General features: G+C 37.7%; 1 protein-coding gene across 1 annotated transcript in view; it reads right to left on the reverse strand.

Moving 5' to 3' along the window:
• Positions 1-217: 217 nt before the first annotated feature.
• The window catches only part of LOC149302317 (testis development-related protein-like), a 50,810-nt gene continuing 25,399 nt past the window's right edge, over positions 218-25,628 (reverse strand). Inside the window, exons 5-6 of the mRNA XM_089482417.1 lie at positions 3,017-3,120; positions 218-563 (exon numbers count right to left, since the gene is read on the reverse strand). Of these exons, the coding sequence (XP_089338543.1) occupies positions 218-563; positions 3,017-3,120 (450 nt within the window). The remainder of the gene's footprint in view (positions 564-3,016; positions 3,121-25,628) is intronic.

The following is a 25,628-nucleotide window of genomic DNA, read 5'->3' on the forward strand; positions in this document are numbered from 1 at the left end:
GTTTTTTTTTTACTAGGAAAAAAAGTGAACTTTAATACTTTTCTACTATTAAAAAAAAAGTAGAAGTGCAAATCTTATTTCCGAAGGATTCCGATAAATATAAAACTACATAGGTCTACAATACTTTGGAGATTTTGGTATAAAATGACCAGATGAAAATGGTTCAACCTACTCATTTTAGGGAGAGTGATTGCATATTGCTACATGACAGCAGTCGTCATTCTAACTCTTCCCAGCTTTCGGTATGGTTACCTTTGCTTCGCCTTCTAATACTAACTAATTTCCCGGCAGATTTAATGCTCCACCGGGAGCTGTTTCCTGAACTCGTCAGATTTGTATATTTGCTGGATCCTTTGGTTTCCTCTTCCCAGCCTGGCCAGGAATGGCTGTCTTCTAACGCCTCTTCTGGAATAAACGCCGGCTCTTCTACGGTAATCTGCGGGGGGTCCCAACCCTCGATCTCATCCGCTTTCTTGGGCTGAGTGTTCTGTTTTATCGCCAAACTGTCCCAAAACCCAGGTTTTTTTTCAGTTTTCACTTCCTCTTTTGGTTTCACAGACGTTCTGCAAATAAATTAGGATACGCAGAGATTGTTACAATGCTCTTTATGCTCTTTAAATTTATGTGACAACCCCTAACCTTTGTTTTTAACTGCCATACAATACAAACGTGTAATTTTTGTTTTTCCGCAACAAATCGCAAATGTCTACTCAATAAGAGGTTACAAAATTTAATAATTTGTTAATTATAGTTGAGTTGCAAACATTATTCAGCTGTTAGGGAAAATGTAGACTTTTAGCTGAATTCATAAGATACTAACTGAAATTCTGAGAAATTGATAACCATAGACAACGAACACTTCACGCACCCGCCACATCACGCATGACGTTAGCAGGTGCACTTAATTACACAAACACGATTGTCTTCATGTGCAAAAAGAAAGTCAAACAGAAATGTACCAGACTTGCACGTCTTTATTCACAGAGCAAATTTACGGAATAAATGCACATCAATTAACAAACCCATTAGTATGAGTTGCGTATACAGTATAAGCGTATGGAATATAATGTAGTGACCAAATAATAATTTGTTAATTATAGTCTAGCTATCTTTCACTAAAAACACTTTATATTTAATTAATACACATTTGTCACACCTATATTTATATACACTAGTAATAACAGCGCTGTATTCTTCTTTTTCTTCTATCTTTCACTAAAACATACTAAGTTCTTAAATTTATGATACAATCATGATTTGTGCGTACGACTACCGTATTTGCTCGATTATAAGACGACCCTGATTATAAGACGACCCCCCAAATCTGAATATTAATTTAGGAAAAAAGAAAAAGCCTGACTATAAGACGACCCTATAGGAAAAAAGTTTTACCAGTAAATGTTAATTCATCTAAACTATTTTTTTTTTAATAAAAGCTATGATTGAGAAAATATTTTGGTTTCATTTCCTTCTATTTTCCAACCTGCCCCCCCAGTTATACACCATCTGCCCCAGAAATGCCTTATACCCCCTATATGCCACTGTGCCCCATGATATGCCTTTTAACCCTCTAAATGCCACTGTGCCCCATGATATGCCTTTTAACCCTATATGCCACTGTGCCCCATGATATGCCTTTTGACCCCGTATGTGCCACTCTGCCTCCAGAAATGCCTTATACCCCCATATGCCACTCTGGCATTTAGAGGGTTAAAAGGCATATTATGGGGAAGAGTGGCATATAGGGAGGTTTAAGGCATTCAGGAGGCAGAGTGGCGTATAGAGGGTTAAAAAGGCATTTCTGGAGGCAGAGTGGCATTAAGGGGGTTAAAAGGCATTTCACAGAGCACTCTGCCTCCAGAAATGCCTTATGCCCCCCATTTAACACTCCCCCCCCAACTTACCGGTGCTTCTGACGCTGCACTTACGCTGCAGCCGGAAGGAGGCGTGGCTAGCAGCGGGGGTTGTCTGCGTCCATTGCGCAGACCTTCCCCGACTGTCAGAGATCAGAGTTCCCCGCTAGCCACGCCTCCTTCCTGCTGCAGCGGAAGTTGTCTAAGGAAGCAAAATGTATTAGATGTGTCGAAACACATGCAGAGGAGAAAACTGTCCAGTTCATGAAGAAAAAAAATAGGAGAAGGGTAAAACATTTTTTAGATATATAAGTGAAAGGAGAAAAAAGGATGGATGGATAGATAGATAGATAGATAGATAGATAGATAGATAGTAAGTATAGTATAGAAATAGTAGGGAAAATAATGGAAACATTGTTAAAAACAAAAAAAGATTGTTTAATATCTGCATGCAAATAGCCTGCAAAATAAATGCATGGTGATCTTGTCAAAGTAATCTAAATTTATTTTTTTTGACCGGGCAACTAAAATAATAGACCAGAGAGGAGCAGTACATACAAACTTTTAGTAAGGCATCTGACACTGTCCCTTACAGAAGACACTAGTTAATCCTATATTTTTATTAGTAGTATTACAAAAAGTCTTAAAGTTAAACTAGGTATTGGTCAATGAAAATACAAAGGGCTGCAACATGGTAGACATTCAAAGTACAATAAGCCAAATGTTTTAATACATTAGAAAAACGGTCAAGATTATGTCAGTTGCAGTTCATTGTTAATAATAAGGGATGTAAAAATTCAAAAGGAAAAATACAGTCAACAGTGACAACAGAGGAGAGGTTGGCAGGCAATACAACAAGCGGCTGAAAAAGCAAGCAGGGTGCTGGCTTATATAGTCAGAGACATTAGATGCGGGCCACCAATGGACATGATACAGTTACAGTATATCTTCAGTGGACTTGGTTTTTTTGCTATAACAGAGCTTTCCAGCTTCACCTGGTGAAATGTTTAGAGAGACAATAAAAGTTAGTGAGCCTTTAAGCATTTTTCAAAGCTACATAGCTTTCCTGACCGAAAAGCTTCAGATTTAAGATATATATGAATCTGCTCATGAAAATTTGAGGGACAATCAGAATCAGAGACCACCAAGGTCCTTTATCTTACTTATTCAATTTTGGAGATTTTGATCCTTTCAATAGCTGCTGTTCATCATCTTTGTTAAATATGGAGGTCACGTCCTTCCAGCCTCGAAAACTGGCACCCTGAACCTACAAAAAAAAATATTTTACCGATAGAAACGTAATTAAACACTGCTAAAAACAAAGATTAAAACAATTTGAATGATCTATGGTGAAACATCAGTCTAGAAGAATGTTTGACATATGAGAGACCAAAACATTTTCCTCCCACTCACGAGTATATGGAGTTTTGTTTATATTATTCACCGGAGATCCAAGTACAGGATATCACTAGAAAAAAAACCATTGCGGTATGTTGGGAGAGTCCTGAAAGCTCAGACTTACAGAACTAACGGACAACCTTTTTTATTTACTGGCATTGAGGACTTACACTCCAGCCATCCTATGAACTTTAAAGCATAAGACAGCCGAGAGGTTCCTTTAAATTTACATGGAGTCCCCTCGTGAATGGGTGTGGAATTTTGCAGAATTCCCCCCTATAAATTTGTCCCTTTGCACACCCCAAGGTATTTGCCACGAAAGAGATACGATCGGCTAAACATATCACCTTGCAGCCTATCAGTGGTGAAAATTTCACCCCACGGACGAAGCGGGGTAGTGCAGAGGTGAAGCTGTAAAATACATTATATATTTTCTAAACTTTTTCAATAATGCTTCTTAAAATACCCAGAAAGTACTTAAATATGCATTATCCTTTGTAATAAATCCCTACAACATTAAACTGTCCCTTTAAATATTGCAGCAGGCTGTGTCCGTGTAGGTATGACAATGGTAAAGTCGTCCTACACAGCATCTTTTCTCGGTGACTTATCCATGATTATTTTATTGCCTATGAGAGGACTGTCGTCTTGAATGGTAGCAGGGAAATGATGCCAATAAGAGCTTTCCAAAGGCCCCAGGCTGTCTGAGAACTTTTTACTGCATACTATATGAATCTGTTTAACAGACTTTGGCACCGCTTACAAACAGAACCCTCACACGTCCTTGGGATAATTAATAAGGCCCATTAGCAGTTTAAAAATAAAAAATGTTCTTCAGGGAACAAAAAAAGTGTTAGTTATTGTTTGGCTATCGTAACTGCAGAATTTCCTTTCTTAAAGTTGTGAGCAGAGTACTTCCTTCCTTTCTGCAAACAGCGGAAAAATGGCAATACTCTTGACTGTGTAACAAAAATGTCATTCTAGAGACAGCAAGCACTTGTCTCCACATCTCGTGCCAACCATCTGATTATTCCATACTGTGAAAAACATCATCTACAATGGAGAGCACACAAAGTAGGAGCTTCAGCTGCCAGAGCTCTTTCCAGGAATTCATTCTGCATTAAAGTCAATTACGGCCAGGGCACAGAAGGGGGGAGGAAAACGTGCACATCAAATATCTATTGAGAATGGTTTTCACGCTTTGTGGTCTCTTCCAAAAATGATGATGGTCAATATGAAAACAAAGATTAACTGCTAAAAAAGGTAGTATAGAAACAAAAAAGGGCTTTTTTGCATAAACATGTTTCTGGAACAGGCCCAATACATTAAGTTAAGAATGGTCAGGAGCTAGCCTTTGGGATGATAGCTAGTTTTTTGCTCACTTGAACCCAGAGATTGGTGTCAGACTTATTAAAAAGGTGCTGTACGAAAAAAAGCCCTATAAAGACAGCCTTTGGCCCCGTTATGCACACTGGTGTCCTGTTGGAAGCAGTTTGCCTACCTCTGCTTTTGCCATTACAGAGGGTAATCTTGTATAATCTTATAATGCTCTCCCCACCCGTAAGGACAGTCCTGAAATACCAAATGTCTTTTGTGGAAGAAAATAAATAATCCCATGTACACGCTTAGTGTCGAGGTGGTGAATCAGTAGGTACGGTTAGTATATAATGCTGCTTGTATCTTTACCTCCTTTACAAGGCTGGTGGAAACCATTTTCATGCCACTATTAAAAAAAAATCTTTGTTATCAACTATTAAGGGCTAAAATACTGAAGAGTCTTGGGATCAGTGCATTTCAAAAGTTCCCAGGTATGAGTATACAGGGTTGATCGGTGCCCATCTGAGAGCTGGGCACATAAACCAGAGGCTTCCCGGGCAATGCACTCTCTTCCCCACCGAACATGACATTTTATGCTATCGGGCAGACCGATACAAATTAATATTTCAGGTCAGCTTCTCTGCCCCACGTTTTAGGTGTGCATTAAGAAGAAAAGATGTCTTAGTTGAGCATGTATTAACATGTGATTTAAAATACCGTATTGCCATGAATATAGGCTGCACACCTAAAGTTTTATGTTAATGTAAAAACAAAAAAAACATTACTAGAAAGCTAAAACAGTATTTTCTTCCTCCTCATGCTCTATCACACTCGCTTACTCACACTCTCTCTTAATGTCTCCCTACCCTATCTGTCTTCCTCACGTTCAGTCTTGACTCTTGGTGCACTTCGTAAAAGGTCAAAGCTTCCGAGGCACACGGGAGAGGCTGTCCCGTGACTCCGCTCTTTTAGAAAGTAATTATCCAGTCCAGGGATAAGACATGTATAAACATTTATTGAGCACCTTAGTACTTAAATATCGTAATGAACATGCAAGAACAGCAGCACATAAACACCTCTAAAGTCACTCCTTACACCCAATCCAAACCACATACATTCTTCATATAAGAAATATATAGAAGAATATATATATAACATAAGAAAAAATGTTCTAACGTTTCCCGGTTACACGCCTTAGAGGTATAATTTCCTTTTTTTTAGTTTCCAACATAGTTTTTTGCATACAAATTCCTTATTGGCGTAAGGTGCTGCTACGTCCACTGGTAATTTATTTCAAGTACCTACTACCCACCCTTTATAAGTTGGATAACTTTGTATTATGCCCTTTGCTCTGGTACTTCATCGGGAAAATGCTTCCCTCTGGGAGCCATGCAAGATCATACTCAGAATATAGAGCAATTTAAGCAAAGCGCTGGCTCCGTGTGTTGCAAAGGAAACCAACAGAAAGCGGCGTGTTTGCTCCACAGTAAGAACTTTGCAACATCAATGCTCCAGTTTTTCCTAATAAAATTGACCCATTCTAAGTCTGTCAAAAAGAATTTTTATACAGTAAAGGCAGTCACAGATGAAATGAATGCTACCATTGAATGATATTTCGGGAAAAAAATTGAAAAGGAAAACATTTATACTTTCTCGTAAGTCCCTGGAAACATTTACCCTCGGGGAAGAAATCACTGGACTGTATAGAGTAAATAAACCTTTTGGATTCACGATTAACTATTAAAGGGACAACATCCCTTCCATTCATTATGGCGGTTATAGCGCATGCAACGTTTGCTATGTTAGACACAATCGGCCACATTCTATTACCTGATCCAACACCTTGTCTACAAACTGCCCCTATGTAAGCAGTCAATGCATGGCAGCAAGGTACTTTGATTGAAATCGATGGCAGCACAAGCGCATAGGATAGCCTTACGCCTGTGTCATGCATATTTAAATTTCTTCACTGCCTTTACCACGTCTACTGAGATGCTGTTCTACTTATGTGCCACCCTATGAGTAGAGAAAAACTTCCTTGCATTACATCTAAGCCTCTGACATCTTTAGATAATGACCTCTTGCTATGACGTTTCTCCCCTTTAAAATAAAGTTCCCTGTACGTCGTCAGATCTCTAAATGTATTTAAATTCCAGTCTGTTACGGGTGTACATCCTGCGCTGATGACCAAAATACTTTTGTAACTAAATGTTCAAATTAGGGAGAGATACCCAAGTACAGAGCACAAAGAAAATACAAACTATATGGAAATTAAAAAAGCAAGTCATTTTATCTACAGAGAGAGAACAGCAGTAAGCCTGCTCAGTAGCAAATAAAAGTATATTCATGTTAAAACAACATGCACAATCAAATACACATGCAACATTTACATTATTTTCACTATAATTTACATAAAATGTATGTAAATAGAAAATTAAAACACAAAAACCCTGCAAGAATAGTTTGATTTAATACAATAGTTCATCTACACTATTGGTTGTTTTGTACCATTTTGTTCCATTCACATTTCACTATTGGGAAAAATTGACTATAATCCTGATTCAGCAATACTATTGTTGAATATCTAACACCTTCCAAATATATATCTTATTTAATCAAGTGAAATTTTGAGTTATTTAGATTTTTTCTTTGTTTTTAGATTTTTCTTTTTTACACTTAACTGTCAAGTGACAGAAAATCTAGCATGGTTGGCTGTTGTCATATTAACGGTAAAAAGCTCCTTAAAATGTTGTGTGTTTGTGTGATTAAACATAAAACATAATAAATAAATATAAATTTACAGATCCGCCAAGGATTTTTTGCCATACTTGATATGCTATTCAGGGGTGCGCACAGCACCCAGTGGGGCCAGTTAATGTGTGTTACGTTACCCCACAGTAGTAAGCATTAACTTCTGTGAAAACGAGACCCTCTGTAAGGTAGGTGGGGGGGGAGAGAGAGGGTGCGTGTGTGTGTGTATGTATCAGTGTATGGTGTTAAGGGTGAGTCTAGAATTAGTGGTTCAAGGGAGAGGAGGGATAACTGTATGTATGTATGTATGTGTAAGTGTATAGTGTATGTGTATATGTTTTAGTTAAGGAAGGTGCTGAAGAAATACTGCCCCCCCCAGGCGCCACTAATTCTAGGTTTACCCCTGGCACGATTAGCCTTTTGTCCGTGTGGAATGGCACTCTTAAACTATGAAGACCCTTTGAAACAAGTCCAGTTGAAAGTTCCTTTTGAGACCATCAGAAAGTGAAACCTGCCCTGTCCAACCTCCATATCAACTTTTGTACTTTTGATACAATAAATACTAGACGTGTTGGTTCTTTAGGTTTTGGAACTATTGAGTTGAATTGTCAGAGAGGAGTTACTGCAAGCTTGTTGTAAATATACTCGTCTTGGTGAAATGGTTAAAACCTAGTATAATGAACTGTAGGCTTCTGTTGACATTCCTATGGGAAAACGCAGAGCCAGCTTAGTGTTACCAAGGCAAGTAATTTTATCTACAGAGAGAACAGCAGTAAGGCTGTATTCTTCTATTACACACAGCTATGTATTCAAGATTTCAGTAACCACTGAAAAGTTTAACCAGATAAAAAAAATGCACATTCAACATCTACATTACGTTTACTGTAACAATTAACAAAATGGTAGTTTACAGTCAAAAGAACACTTTTTGAAAGCGCAAAAAGATTTAGAAACAGATTTAAGTATAACAATATGCCAGGATGTTTATCATGGCTTATGGTGGCTGAGGGTGATGGATGTTATAGGGAAGAAAAAAACAAACAAACAGCTGGATGACAACAGGTTGCCCATCCAGCAACTAGGTGATGAATATCACACAAACCAATGGTTTCCAACCTGTGGGGTCAGGACACATGGGGGTCATTGGGCAATGACATAGGATCCATGACTGAACGTCCTGACATTGTCTATGTGATATAATTTTTTTATACATTACCAATGCGCACTAGTACCGCCAGATGTTGTATATCAAAAGGGCAAAGCACCAAAATATTTTGCAATTGTTACCATGTTTGTTAAAACATAATTCTCCTTTTCCATTTTTCAACGACATCTCCTGATTACAGTCATACCCCACATACATATTTTTTTATGTTCCAGAGGGCAACATCCATGCTTTACATGTTACCCTATATTACATAGTGCATTCATTTAATACTATCAACTTAAAGGGTCTGGGGTAGTGATTTTTTTTTTAATTATTACTTAGTGGAAGTGGTACTTTGTTTTAGAATATATATACACATAAATATATATATATATATACACACATATATACTGTACATATATATATATATATATACACACACACACACACACACACACATATATATATATATATATAAACACATACATACACACATTATATATTTATATACACACACAGTATATATATATTTTTGTTTTTGCACTGTTCACGGTGCAGCATGGCTCAAGATCCCTTTGGGGATCTCACAAACATTTTCTATGCCAGTGATGTCACTGGGTTCCTCAACTATTTTTGTTTCTCTCCTCCTCTTGATATGTTTGTGCTTATTACAGCAAACAGGGCTCCATAATGAGCCAGCAGGGGGAGCAACAGGAGGCCCAAGCAGTGTCTAGAAATTCAGCTCTGCTGCTATCAGGTGAACTTCTCTTGGGTGTCATTAGTGACACTGGTAGGGCAGGGAATGTCTGATCGCGTGATCGGCATTCCTTGGATGACAGTGTACCAGCGCTCGCGCCAGGGGCTTCTGCTGACTGGGGAGAGCCCAGTCTGATGTCCCATGTAGCAGGAGGGAGATGTCCCTGCCGCTGCAACAAAGTCAGGATGTACCTGTACGTCCTAATGGGCTTCTTGCTGCAAGTTTTATGGAAGTACAGGTATGTCCTAAGGGGACTCAACGGATTAATGTAAGACAAAGATAACACACGTAAACACAAAATGCAGCCTTTAAATTATTATTTCATTTATTCATGCCCCCTAAACCCAAAAACTGTAATGAAACGTTTGCGATAACTGGCAATGAGTCACAAACTGATGGCTGGACATTCTCCTTCAGGATTTTCTGGTAGAGAGCAGAACTCATAGGTCCTCCATCAATTATAGCAAGTGGCCCAGGTTCTGAAGTACAATGCAGCCCCAGACTATCACACAACCACCACAGAGTTTAACTGTTAGTATGATGTTCTTAATGTGAAATGCACTTTCGACTCATCTATCCACAGAACATTATCCCAAAAGTCTTGGGGTCAAGATGTTTTTTGACAAATGTGAGATGAGCCTATGAGTTCCCTTTTGGTCAGTAGTGTTTTTTATGCCTTGCAGCTCTCACATGGATGATATTTTTGCACAGTCTCTTTGTTATTGTGGAATCGTGAACACTGACCTTAATTGAGCAAGTAAGGCTGTCAGATTTTTACATGTTAGTCTGGGTTCCTTTGATGAATTGTTCATTGGCTCTTGGAATTTTGGTAGATCGGCCACTCCTGGAAAGGTTTACCACTATTCCAAGTTCTCTCTGTTTGTAGATAATGGTTCTTACCAGGGTTCACCGGTGTGCCAGAGCCTTAGAAATAGCTTTTTTCTCCTGTGCCAGCATTATTCCTATGCATTATAAACATATGATGAAAACATTGTTTTATCCAATCACTTAAGTAAATAAGCAGGACAAGAATAGTTTGGGAAAATGGGCAACTTGACAGAAAAAAGTGTACTAATCTCTTAATATAGACACCAACACCCAAAGTGTTTATACAGGCATAGTCATTAATAGCCATTTAAAGTTTGGAACAGCTGCAAAAAGCTAAAACCATATACGTGATTTCTTCCAAACAGGCAGCCTAGTAACGGATGCACATGTGGAGCATGCCGATTAAAGTCCTTTAAAGAAGCTGGAATACGACATTCTGGGGATAAGATCTTCTGACGGGCTGCAAAAAAAAAATATCCACACCATCTAAATATTATCTGTCTGTCACATCAAAGCCACTACAGTAAAACAAAGATGGAAACAATGTTTTGATTAACAAAACATGCTTTCCCATGTAACATATTCAAAGTTTTTTCTGCAGTGGTGTTCAACTCTTTGAATGCTGAAGATGTGAGTCAAACTATTCAGCAGACGCTAAAGGGACACATCAGCCATCATATGGGACGCTGCGAGGGGATCCTATTCATTTGCCCCCTCATCCACCCCCAGCTATTTTCATTACACATTATATGGAAAATAGTGTGGGCAAACACTGTTCAGACCCTCGAGGGTACGCATAAAAAGTGCTCCCATTGATTTCAATTGAAGCCCTCTACACACACACACACACGGCACAACTTGGTTGCTTCACATGAGTTACAGGGGTTGAACGGGACCCCCAACCCAGGAAAATGCACAGAAAGAGCTGCCATTGATTTCAACAGAACTTTTTTCTTACCAGTGATTAGCTGCTTCAAGCAGTCAATAATAACGTTAAAAGTCGGACTGCAAAGAAGAAGGTGCAACTTTTTTTTTTCCTTTCTGCAGATTTACTGTATTACTTGCATTTCACAAATATGCATTTTTCATTGGGGAGCTATATGGGACGTTGGACTGTCCCTTCAACTCCATTTCCCTCAGTCCACCATTACAAATGCTGTCTGAACCAAGAGATAATCTTGCATTTTCAGACAAAAGGGAAATTAAAAATAACTTCCCTATGGTATAAAAATTAAGTGGATTTTTAATAAATATATATTGCCTATTTAATCTATAAACAATATTGCAAAGGTTAGCATAGGACTGAAAAATGTAGGCTCAATAGGGAATGCAAGGCTGCCTACATTTAATAAAAGCTTATTGAGATGTTGAGGACAACCTAAAGCAGTCCTCTAGACAAGAGGAGAGAAACATTGCTTCTCTCTGCCACCAACTGAAGTGCTATAACTTCTCAGAAATTCTACATTTTATAATTCTATACACTTAGCTTCCATGAGGTAAACCCTTAAACTAAATACCCCCAGACTAATTACGCTGGTTGTCAGAAAAATACCACAAGCTAAAGGAAAAGTAATTAATTTAGATATGCCAAAGGCTGTGATGGTGACCATTCCTCCTGAAGAGCTAAAGATGCTGTATTTGCATGCACTATAATTCACTTTTTTGGTGATCCTTGGTCGCCAATCAGGGATGGTAAGAGAGGAGGTAGTTTATCTACTACAGCTCCCCTAGATAGAAAGTGACATCATCACCAAGACATTTGCCCTATTGTGTGAAAAAAACCCAAGCTTGCTTCTCTGTACAGGAAAAAGACTTCCTGTATCTGTTAGACATATTCTCAGAAAATCTATTAAAAGTACATGCAAGAACTTCAGCAAGGCCCACAACAAGATGATTAGTAGCCTGTGTAAAATGTAAATTCTTCTCAACATACTACATAATAAATAACATAGAAATGTGTTTATTGTTTATATTTTTTTTTTACTTTTAAATATATTTCTATCTCTATCGCAAAATGCATTTTTGGGGGGCAACAAATTTTATTTCCCAGCTTTTTTTTTTTTTTTTTAAGACGAAATTCAGAGGTCTTTTTGATTCGGAACAACATTCGGGGGGCTTTCCCAAATGTCTTTGTAAGTTGTGCATAACCCATGGCACAATTGTTTTAAAATTTTCAATGCATCTAAACTCAAACATTCAATTTGTGTGTTATTTCTGGGTATTATTTGTTGTTACTAGTTTTTAAACAGCAGTGTAACTATCAAGACACATGAAACGCAAAATAAAATATTGAATAATGTTTCAATATTGTAACAAACAGGTTGGGTGACTTTCTTGCCTTAAAGCATCCACAACAGGTCAGGGATTAAGCTTTGGGAACTTGAAAGGTTAACTTCTTTTTATTCCATCTGAAGGAAGGAACCTATGAGCTCCTGAAAGCTTATATAAAACTTTACATGATTATTATTATTTATTGTTTTATATCACCATTATATTTCGTTTACATCATTCTTTTTTTATGTTGGCCTAATGAAGGGAACCCACTGGAACTAATGACTTAACTTGCTCTTGGGTTCCTTTTTTTTTTTGTCTTATCAGGCTACCCACACAATTACTCGCTGGAGTGACTTAGGAAATTGCCATGTTGATACTCAAATTGTAGATTGTTGATGTACCAGACAAAGCTGGTTTATTTACTGAACCTTGTTGCGATATCGCCCTTTTTTTGTGTGAAAGTGATCCTTGGGCAGCAGTGACGGTTGCAAAGAATGTTCCAAGAGGCACAACCCAATACTGTAACTGATCCGTGATTCACACAAACACATTCAGATAACGACTGAATTAAGCGGCGTTTAATATGCAATTTCTTTTACAGAAGCAGTAGGACGTGTGTTTTGTGTAAGATGCTTAACGCTGCTCTGGAACGTAATGGGTTTACCGAATCTAAGCAACCGTGTTTGCCTTCAGAAATTCCATTTCCTGGCCTAGTGGGATGCATGCAGCCAGTTATTTGTACAAATGACACTGATTAATGTTTGTGTTTGCAAAGTTAATCATATATCAACACTGTGGTTAATGTATTTAAAAATAACCCGCATTTAGCAAAATGTCACTACTCCTAAAAAGCATTAATGCAAAAACAACAGGTGGTGCATGCTAAGAAAGGCGTTTGCTAGTCCCTTGCTGCTTTATTAATAAAAGAAATCATTTTTGCCCCCCCCCCAAAAAAAATCACGTAATGGGGAAAAACTTATTAACATCAGAACGTGTTTTGCAGTAATACTGCATCCTATATCCATGCAAAGCATCCATAAAGTGTAAAGAAAGATAATTTATGTAAACACTGCCGCATTTTCTACATTTTTGTTTATGGTTTCACCTCTTAGACACCAGGTTACATACAATGCTTATCACGTGTAATACGTGCAGTTTTCTGCTGTTTAAACGTTTAATACTATAATATTTAATAAAAGGGAATTTTGTAAACCTATACATAGGTTTTAAATGGAATTAGTTCTTGAGGATTAGTTGTTTTGTGACACTATTCTTTCTTATTGATGGAGTTGCAGCCTGCTTTTATATATTAGAACAATAAATCATGTAAAGCTAGAACATTTGCCATTTGGGTTTTAATCCAGCTCTCAATCCTTCTTTAAGCAGGTCATATTTTGGTTGTGTAAAAGGATGGTACTCTGTATTAGTACACATAAAAAGCTCTTAGTAGTAGCTTAAAGGTCTGAATGCTAGGATTCACTTAATATTTGAGAGACACTGACATTATAGAAATTAACAATGAATTGCTGGAGATGACAGACTCAAATGCCATTTCAGGTTCTCCACACAGGCTATTTATTCGCCTTGGTTGACCCTTACAAGACTGGTTGAAGGTTAGTAGAGAGCATGTCTATGAATGATGAGGCAAAAATAAATGAAGGCGTAAGTATTGCTAGGTCTACCGCAGGGGTGTCCAAGTTTTTTCTGCAGTGGGCCACTTCATCAGAATTGTATACGTGCGCGGGCCGCACTCATTTTTCACTGTGACAAAAAATATGGCCTTTAATAAAATATGCAGATTAAAATAAAGTAAATGACACAAAACCTTTACTCTTCCTCTCACTGATTTCTGGGCCTTGAAAGTTTTGCGACTACAAATTCAGGATTCCCTAGATTTATTCTAGGGATGAACTAAAATGAAAATTGTGGACCAAAACATTCAGGGTTCACTTAGCCAAAACCGAAAATGACCCCCACCTTTAAAAATAATAATAAAAACTCACATGTTTAATAAAAGTAGGTAACACACAATTGGACAAAATTAGCAATATGACTTGGCATGATAGGAGTGTGATTGCTAACAGCAATCACACTCCTATCATGCCAAGTCAGCCAGTACATGCTGGTACAGGGTGGCTGTAAGTGATGTGCAGACCCCTTACTGCTGGCAGCATCACTACACAAGGGGGGCAGCTAGCTAGGTTTCAGCATGTACTGGCTGACTTGGCATGATAGGAGTGTGATTGCTAACAGTAGTCACAGTCCCATCATGCCTAGGTTCCAGCACTTACACATCCATCCAGTAAATGCTGGAACCTAGGCATTATGGGACTGTGATTGCTGTTAGCAATCACACTCCTATGATGCCAAGTCAGCCAGTACATGCTGGTACAGGGTGGCTGTAAGTGCAGACCCCATACTGCTGGCAGCATCACTACACAAGGGGGGCAGCTGGCCAGGTTTCAGCATGTACTGGCTGACTTGGCATGATAGGAGTGTGATTGCTAACAGCAATCACAGTCCCATCATGCCTAGGTTCCAGCACTTACACATCCATGCTATCACACACACACACACACACACTCATTTATTCATATAATCATTCATTCACAGATTCATTCCCTCAATCACACACACTCATTGAAACACCCTCCCCACCCCCGTACCTGCACTGCAGCTCCTCGATGCCGCTCACAGACTTCAGCAGGGGCCGTGGCCTCCCTCTGCCTTCTCTGCTAAAGCACAGAGGAAGTAGGATGTCACGTGAACTCCGCTTCCTCTGTGCAGTCCAGAAGGCCCTCCCACAAGTAAGTAGCAGGGCTTGAGGTGCGGCTCGCGTAAGATCGGTTGCCGCATGTTGGACGCCCCTGGTCTACCGAGTAGATGCACAACCAAAGAGTTTAATCTTTTAATATCCCTAATACAGTCAGCCACCAACATTACACAACGTCTCCTGTCAAGTTATAGATCTTATTGATTAACATGAGAAAGTAGAAATTTTCCATACCCAACGTATGAACGTCCTTTAAAGGTTTCTCTACAGTTTCTATATAAGTGCTGAGTGGCAGAACATGTTCATAAACTGTAACGTAGGAGAAGAAACTTGAACAATGCAACTAAGAATAATTAAAAAAATGTTGCCAGGGTGGCCCAAAATAATGAACTAAACCTGGCATACCACAGTTGGCAGGGATGTTCTCTCCTTGTAATATGTGTTCATTACTATATCAAACACACCTCTATGTATGATTTATGAACAAATTCATAGACAAAGTGTATTAAAGTATTTTGTACTGCAAACACTAATGGGCAGTGCCATGGCTAAAAAAAACCCCAAACAAAAAAAACAAAACTCAATATAGAAATGTGGAGTGAAAGTTGCTTTCCATAGAGACACACAAGAAATCATACAGGGGCTTGCTCGCAGTTTGTCAAAACCTTTCAAATGTGGTTTATAAAACAGATTAAGACTGTGACCCGTTACAGAACAATTCTTTTCTGTAAAGTGAAACAGAGCTATTTCCAGGAACTGCCAGACTGGGTCTGCTTACAGCTAACGTATGTCAAGCAATTTAATATCATAAAGATAGATGCTTTAATGGCACCAAATGAAAACATTTGCACTGTGCGTTAGTAGTTATGGTATATTTTTTTATGGTTAGAATATGTAAATGATCCTGGGTAAAAACTATTGGATAATGACATAACACTAAGTCAAATATAAATGCGTACACACACAGCAATGCTAAAACTTCAGGGGGATTACAATAAATCAAAATGCGTCAATATACAGTGGGTGCTTTATCTACATAAACATTGAAATGTATGTGTGTGTATATATTTTTTTTTCCATTTGTGGATAGCTGGTTCATCACTTTCTCGCAGATATTGTGAGGATGCAGGAAGTACAAATCCATACGCTTCGAAAATACCCTCTCTCTACAGGACGGCCCAAGACATTCAAAGGTGAAATGCTGCCCCTCTCAAAAAAGCTCACACTCTAATGTCATTCAGTTAAGTAATAAAGCTTGTATTCGAACATAATTAATTTTGCCAGATAGGTATGTTATGGTAGTGGTGGCCCTTAAGTTGGTTGCTAGCTTGCAATGTGCTTACTCCACTATACTCATGATAACAATTTTTCAATGTTTGGATAAGTGTACATAATCAGCTGTAATAATGTTAAGCAAATGAAGCATGTGCACCATAAACCATTCCTTCAAAGAAAATAAATAGGTTGTAAACTTTCCAGGGCACAGACTTCCTTTGCCAGTATATTCATATCTACTTTACCCCAATCAATGTCTGCATATCTGCTATATGTATTATATTATTGCACCTCTTCTTTATCATACTATAAACCACTAAATTCTTCTGTTATCCCTAAACCTGAAAACATAATAAGAAATGTACCAAACCTTATTTTGCACTCATTCATTTTGCACGTTGCTTTAGACAATGATATCAACTCAGATGTGATAAAAGCTAAGCAGCTATACCTGAGCACTTGAATTTATAAAGTATATGTACATGTTTTGGTTTTACATGTGGATGTCTTGTTCTTTTAAAATTATAAAACCATAGAACAGTATGAAGTTATATACCAAATATGTCTCTTAATTGTTGGGTGCTTTTTTTGGTTCTTACGAATGGCTTGAAGCCATCTACAGTTTAATCTAGGTTGCATCTCTTGACCTTATCAGATGTCCCTGAGATTGACCTCTTTTTTTGCTAACGAAAGACGGAAAAGACAGCATTCCAATGGTATCTCTAAGGCCAGTAATGTTTGAGTCGACCACAACCAATATTCAGGTCTGTACTAACAGATCCACAGTAAGTGGCAGATTGTGTGTTTTACATTAATCACATTAAGTATGCTTGGAATGCACTAGGGCAGAGAGCCACATCTCTCCTGTGACCTCAAACTCTGACACGCCTGCTAACTGCTTAGGGGACATCTAATTTTGGTAATCCTCTCCACATTGATTATCTGCATTACTGCATTGAGGTGAATGAGAGCTGAGCAGGAAGCCCACTGGGTCTAGTTTCCATACATTGAATAAGTAGGCACTATAAGTATATACTTCTTACAAGAAAGGTTATGTGATGAAACACACTCCATACATAATAACGTACATTTTTCTATTTCTTTTTCATTATTTTAAACCTGTGTAGTCCCCCCCCCCCCGTACTTTTTATTTGAAGAAATGTACAAGTGTCATAATACAAATAAATGAATAAAAGAATATATAAAGGCCAGGCTACACTGGCACATCAATATTCTGGTTCATTACCAAACAGATGTCAGATCTGAACTTTTCGACCAGTTGAAGAAAGATATTTTCTTTGCTTCTCTCATTTCATAGAATAACACTTGTATAAAAGAGAAATAGTATAAACAAAAACATAACTAACAGTAAGAATGGCGGCAATCATAAGAGCAATAATGTTACATGCCCCCTCTGCCAATATCTAAGAGCCGGATATAGAAAAAAAAAAAGAAAACAATGCTTCACTTTTTTAAGGATCCAGTGTTATATTCCACAAACAGAACCAATCGGAATTCGCAATTACTCTCTTGATTGAATCTCATTGGCACTCTGGTAAAGTATTGATAAAAGGGTTGCCCATAGGAAATCATAAAAGTTTTCCACGAAGGTGTCTTTGTCTTGAAAGAAAGAAAAGGCATGTAAGCTTGGTGCGTATAAAAGGTAATAGTGGAGTTTTGGCCATCCATGTTTCCAAAGTTCATTGAACACTTGAGGTCAAAATGAAGTCTTGAAGGACTGCCCCGGTCTTTTTAATTGTGTTAACATGATATTCCATAAGAATTTCTAGTGTATCCAATGAACATTAAATAGAAAGTAGCAACTTAATCAACCTCTGCACTTCTGCCCAAAGAGTTCTGGACAAGCCCTTAGAGAGCAAGGAAAATCCGCTTTTATAGAATAACATTAGTAGTAGAAGCGGAAACATGAGCAGATGTTTAAAGTTTAGGTGTCATATATGATGTATGAAGAGGTTTATATACGCGTCATAGAATTTGAAAGAAGATATATTTTTGAGAAATCTAACAGAGTTCTAAAATAACGTTTCCTTATAACCTGTGTAATATTTAACCGTATGGTCTATGTTAGAAGTACACACCTGTCATGGAAAAACATGTCCTTGGCAGTCAGGTGAGGAAGTTTCAGTTATTAACAAAACCAAAAATAATGAAATAATAAGCATATTAAATATATTTAATATTATTATTGATTTATAGAGAATACATAAATATATAAATACATATATAAATAAATATATAAATAACATTAAATAGGTAAACGTGCTATTTATATTGTTAGGCAAATGTATTATACAGAATATTATATTGAATAGTGAGATATAAAGTAGTGTTACCGATTCCAGCTGAAATTTTTGCATTGGTACTTCTGTTTTATTATTAGGGTTGATATTTCAAAGATCACATTCTTTTACAGCTGAGCACATAAAAAATGAAACCATTTCTATCAAGGTCATCTACTGTGAAAAATCATATAAATTAAAATGACAATGCAATTTCACATTTCCCACAAAATATAAAGTGATAATGTATGCCAAATACTGGAGATAAGAAATATATTGAACTCAGATCACAATCTTTCTAACTGGGTCAGAGGTCATTGAATATCAAGCATGGCAGTAGGAGTTAAGGAGTTACATTTCTCTGTTTCGCTTGTTTATTGGAATATACTTATTTATATACGTTGTCATATATGGACTCCGTGCTGCTACATCATGAAATTCCATGAACATAAATAAGACAAGCAACAATTTCACTTCTTAGTTTGTTTTCTCTTAGTGTTTTTTCTGCTGTTCTTCCGATTGTCATCATAGCTCAAACTATTTAATTATCTTATCTTATCTTTTAATCTTCTCCAAGCAAACTGATCTGGCTAGATCATTTCATTCAGACACAGGACTCTGAAATTAAATCCACAGACTGATATTGTGTTAAGTTGTGTGTTACAGTTGCGAAGACAAACCTGAGAATGTAAAGACGCTGCAATATCATCCTAAAATGATGAAATAGAAAATAAATAATTGGCGCTATTTTTAATGCGTTTTTCTTAGAAACCTAGTTGCTTACCACCCATTTATTTTTTTTTAAATAGACTTTTGCAACAGAATTAGTACTAATCAACCAAACCAACAGTTCTAAATATTTTTTGTAAACAAATTTACTTTCATATTTCGGGGCTTCATAACCTCATCCAACATCCTCAATATTCAGCTATTGCTTACGGCATTTCAACATGGTTCGAGATAGCTACATGGGGAGAGTCAACAAGGTCTTAACGACGATTATATGTCCATTATATACAGCACTGAGATGGAAAAGAAACTACCGAAAAAGGCAATTATAAATTACAATTAGCAGCTCTTTAAGAGGTGGTAGAAAAAAAAAACCATTTTCTTAAATAAAAAGTAAGGTTTGCACAATCATTATCAAGTTTTTAAGAGCAAAATGCTGCCTAACCTGCCACCTGTTTTCTCTCGAAAGATCGGCTTGTGCAGTTATCACCAAGGACCAGATGGATTGACAGGTAAGTAAAACACAAGTTTTAAAGGAAATTATGAAAATCTTACTTTTAAGATTGTTTGTTTACTAGCTGTTTAAAATTTCCCCTTATCTAAAATAAACACCATAAATGATTACTGTCACATTAGTAAATAAATAAGAAAACATTGTAGAGCAGCAGTGATCTGAATGCAATATTCATTTCTCACACTCTACTTTATATTTCAACCCCTTTTAACTAATGATAGAGGTGTATAAAAGGCAACATCTTTGATCTGCGAAAACTGTATGACCTAGTTTGATCTCTGAAACACTTGACTGTAATCCTGATAAAGTTGGCTCTTCCTTCCAATAGATTAACAAATTGCTTAGCACCTAATTGCACAAGAGGCTCAAGTGTTTGATATCGGCTTTACAGAAAAAGCACCTTAAATCATGATTCCTTAACACTCCAAGTTCCAGAAGTCTTTAATTGTGAGGAATGAGTATATATATATACTCACACACACACACCGATTAGCCATAACATTATGACCACCTGTCTAATATTGTATAGGCCTCCCTTTTGCCGTCAAACCTGCCCTGACCCCTTGAGCCATGGACTCCACTAGACATCTGAAGGTGTGCTGTGGTATCTGGCACCAGGACGTTAGCAGCAGGTCCTTTAAGTCCTGTAAATTATGAGGTGGGGTCTCCATGGATGCCTCCTAGTGCCATGTGTTCTCTAAGTGACGCACTTGGCCATCCACTTGATGTAAAAGAAAACATGATTCACCAGACCAGGTCACCTTCTTCCACTGCTCCGTGGTCCAGTTCTTATGCTCACGTGCCCACTGTAGGCGCTTTCGGTAGTGGACATGGGTCAGCATGGGCACCCTGACTGGTCTGTAGCTACGCAGCCCCATACGGAACAAATTGATGCACTGAGTGTTCCGACACCTTTCTATCAGAATCAGCATTAACTTTGCAATTTGAGCTACAGTAGCTCGTCTGTTGGATTTTAACACACGGGCCAGCCTTCACCCCAAATATGCATCAGTGAGCCTCAACCGCCCATGACCCTGTCGCCGCTTCACCCCTTTTCCTTCCTTGGAGCACTTTTGATAGGTACTGACAACTGCAGACCGGGAACACCCCAAGAGAGCTGCAGTTTTGGAGAGGCTCTGACCTAGTTGTCTAGCCATCATTCATCTCCTAAAATGAATCACGGAAAGTTTTTGCATATGGATAGTGTTACTGGGTGTAGTTCTTGCTACATTAAGTCGTCTGCTTCATGGACCGATGCCTGCTGGGAAGTATTGTATTTTAATTTGACATTACTTTTAGTCTTAGAGAAGTTGCCTGATGGTATCCGGCCAATCTGTAGCATTCTCTTCTCTGTAGAGGAAACCTTTGCATTTAACTGTAAACACAATGCGTTCCTCTTTAACTCTACTTGTTGGGCTTCTGTTAAACATGAGACTTCCTCTGGAAAGGGTGGGTGCAGAATAGGTGCTCAGAATAGGAGGACCCCCACAGTGCCACTATGTATGGGCTTTGTGGCTTGCTGTATGGGTACACTTTAACCAGCCACGTATCGCATATGTGCTTAGCACTGAAAGCATTAAAGCTACGAGATACCTTTTTTAAAAAGTTTTTCTAATATTTGTATATAAACCCCAGGTGTTTCTAAAATTGGAAAATACATTCTCTAATACATACACAGACATACTAATGTGTAAAAAGAAGTAAGATAGTCTTTGTTCTTAGAATATAAATTGTCATGTTTATGCACAGCCCTTTGGAATCTGTTATTAAAATAATGGATGATAAGTAAGCCTCTTTTTATAAGCACAAGTGCTAACTTCCAACACGATTTTATTATTGTCAGTGTTATATATTGATTTACGTAACGCGTTACCAATAAACCTAATCCACAATTTAAGATTTAATCTTAAATCTGGCCGGGTAGATTCACACATTACTTCCCAATTAGATTATCAACAATAAACAGTAACAAGATTGAAGCCTTAATTGCTAACTTGGTAGAGTGACATTACCACAAGCTCATTACTGAAATAATGCTCTATTCCAATGCCTTACATACTTTGCACAACCACATACAGACCCAGCAGTGTTTGAGACTTTAACATAAATACTAGCTCAGGAGCTAAATTCTACATTCCAACGTAGCTTTTGTATATACCCTATATGACCAAAAGTATGTGGACACCCCTCATAATGATTAAATTTAGTTGCTTCAGCCACAACGATTGCGGACAGGTGTCAAGCACATAGGGATGTCATCTCCATTGACAAGCAATATTAATAGAATGGGTTGTAGTGACGAGCTCGGTGACTTTAAACATAGTACTGTCATAGGATGTTACCTTTGCCACAAGTCAGTTTGTGAAATGTCTGCCCTGCTAGATCTGCTCCAGTCCACTGTAAGTGCTGTTATTGTAAAAAGGAAGAGTCTAGCTGTAACAACAGCCCAGCCGTGAAGCGTTAGACCACGCACACTGCCTTTGGACGCAGTATCAGCACAAGCACTGTGCATCTGGATCTTTATGAAATAGGTCTTCATGGCTGAGCTTCTGTAAGCAAGCCAAAGATCCATGTGCACAATGCCAATCGTCAGCTGGATTACTGTAAAGCACAACTCCACTGGACTATGGAGCAGTGGAAACGTGTTCTCTGGAGAATCACCCTTCGCTACCTAGAAGTCTGATGAACGAATCTGGGGTTGACAGATGCCAGGACAGTGCTACCTACTCAAATGCATGGTGCCTACTGTAAATTTTGGTAGAGGAGGGATGATGGTCTGGGCTGTTTTTCAGGGGTTGGGCTAGGCCTCTTTGTTCCAGTGAAGGGTAATGTTTTAGACAATTGCATTCTGACTTCAGTCTTTCCTTGAGTTTTTTTTTTTTTTTATATAAATATAAAAGGGGGGTGCAACAACGTTAGAGACATATTTGACAATTTGTCTTATGACTCTGTTGCTCATCCCATGAAGAATTAAAAGGTATAGTGAAGCCTCATGGCAAGTGATATAATAAGGAACCATTTTGCTTAAATGGAAGCCTTGATAATAATCATCAGGATTTGTCCATTGTTGGAAATGGGAGGCTTGCTCATCTTGGGCTTTCACATAATCTTAAAAGCTATGGAAACAAAAAGACAGACTTGAATTTGTGATTAATATGACTTTTTGTCAAAAATTTGGAAATGTTTATTCTATAACCTAATCCCTTTTCTCCATACAACTGAAAATCCCCATGTCAGATACACACACCAGGTGTATTCTGCTAAACTCTCATTTTAAGGCTGTGGAACAATGTTCTCATTCGGATGTTTAAAAAAAACATTCCTGCAGCATTAGGAACAGCTTATAATGATGCTGTTTAAAATGCAGACCCTACTGCTAAAACTAAACATAGCTAAGAATTATGCTGAATTAACAAGTGGAACTTTAATCCTGGATGTTTTTTGGGTGGGTGAGAATAAGATGATGCTGGCCAATACAATGCCAATTTAAAACAAACACACTACACCTACATACACATACCTTTCAACATTTTGAACAGCACTTCTGGTTTCTGAGAATATACTTAGAATAGAGATAGGAAAAAACTGTTTACATTAGCAAAGTGCTTATTTGAATTAGATATAGGCATTAGTCATCATAGCAGATACATAGCAATCTTAGATCCAAACAGCACCCAACACATCCTCGATCTCCATACTTTCTCCTTCTATCTATGGCATCGTGCAAAAAAAGGAGCATACATGACAGCTATAACAGTTTTAGATCTGACAGTCTAAGCATTTAGACTACTTAAATTTTGATGTCCAGAGATGTCCAGCATCTGGATAAAGACTCCAATCCATCAAAAAATTGCAAGTAAGAGAAATACATGGCAGGGAGAGGCCATGGGCATTTTCCCGTAAGAGTTGGCCTTCAATAGTGTATGGCTAAAACAGTGAAAAGGTAATAATTTAGTTAATAAAGCCCAATGAGTACTGTTATATAATTCATGAGAGACTCCCCATGTACCATAAGATTTAATGAATTTCACAAAGTAGTCTTGACTGCTTGGTTATGAATCAGCAGGGAATAAAAAAAAATAATCTGCTTTTTGGACCTTTCATTCACAAATCACTTGAAATGAACCTGTCGCCGAAATGCTCAACTGACGAACGTCAACAATGACAACGAATTCAGCAATTCTGTCACTTCCCAACACATGTTGCTTTAAAAAAAAACAACAAAAAAAAAAACCACACCACTCAAGAGACAAAAATTAATTTGTTATACTTTGGGCAATGTTTTGTAAATAATCTAGGTTTGCATTTTAAAGTAATTATGTATATATATACATACACACACATATATATACATATACACACATATATTTATACATATACACACATATATACATATATATACATATATATATATATATATATACATATATATATATATATATACACACACATACACGTTGAAAATATATATATATAACCATAGAATTAAAAAATAGTTGCCAACAGTTCAAACCAGGCTAAAGTAATCTCTTTAAAAACAGCTTTGTACTTTTATCACAGCAAAAACAGGAAATTATTGATTCATTTATTCATCTTAATGCTACTGCCAAAAGAAAATAGAATACAACATGCATTTATATTTTACTTGTGCTGAGAAAAATATTGCTTTGAGTGGTCCAAGTATGTATAAAAAGATATATATCTGGAAAGAACAACCAACCAACCACACATTGTGAAGCTTAAAAGAGAAAAGAAGAAGAAAAAAAAGCCATAATTAATACACAGGGAGATGCTTACACAGAATTAAAAAAAAACAAAAAAAAAACCCCACATAACTACACAGTGTGACACTTGGGGGAAAAAACCCAATGAAACAAGATCACTCAGCAATAAATGGTAATAAAGGAATAGAGCATGCAATTACCCTACGGTAATCAATCCTCTTAGGGCGCAAGGTTTCCTTCTGTCTGATGAGCAGGCGTTACCTCGCAGCACCTTAATAATAGATAAGCACCAGAGACTTGATCATATAATCCTGGTGCTTTTTTTTCCAGAGCAATTGTTCAGCCATTATAAACCACTTCCCGTGAATTTCATGCAGGACTAGGCAGCTGGAGACCACCTGCTACGAAGCAACCGTTACCTACATCATCACAGCTTGTGTTTCTTGCTTCGTTTTTCAATATGTGATCGGGCTATTTTTGGTGGCAAAGCCTGCATTACTAATTATTTCTCTGTGATAAAGCATTTTTTCTGATACTCACTGCTCCTTATAAGACAGCTTTCACCAAAATGAGAGTGTCAAAATATCCAAGAGAGGTATGATGCTCTTAGGCGTCCACAGGATTTGTTTTGGGGGGGTGTAAAATATCATCTGAACCGTACCCCTCTCCCACCCAATACCTCTTCCCCTTTGCCTTACTTTGTTGGCTCAGGAGAGGGCCCTGCCCTCTAGCCTCCCTGGCACAATCAACTATCCTTTTCTTTGTTCAGCTGGTGCTCCTGCAATGCCTCAATATCGAAGCATTCAGCAACACAAAAAAATAATAATCTCCGGAGTAATCACATTCACCATATTGAAAGGCTGTATGCCTTTCTAATACGGCACCACCCTGCTGGTGGAAAGAGCTTAGGAAGCAATCAACGATCACTTTCTTCGCAGGCGGTGTTGGTGAAGGCAGCATGTCATTACCACTGCTGGCCAGAAGCAAT

The sequence above is a fragment of the Sceloporus occidentalis genome, unplaced genomic scaffold, assembly GCF_023333645.1.
Source record: "Sceloporus occidentalis isolate IW3139 unplaced genomic scaffold, rSceOcc1.0.p SCAF_19, whole genome shotgun sequence".
Lineage (NCBI taxonomy): Eukaryota > Metazoa > Chordata > Lepidosauria > Squamata > Phrynosomatidae > Sceloporus > Sceloporus occidentalis.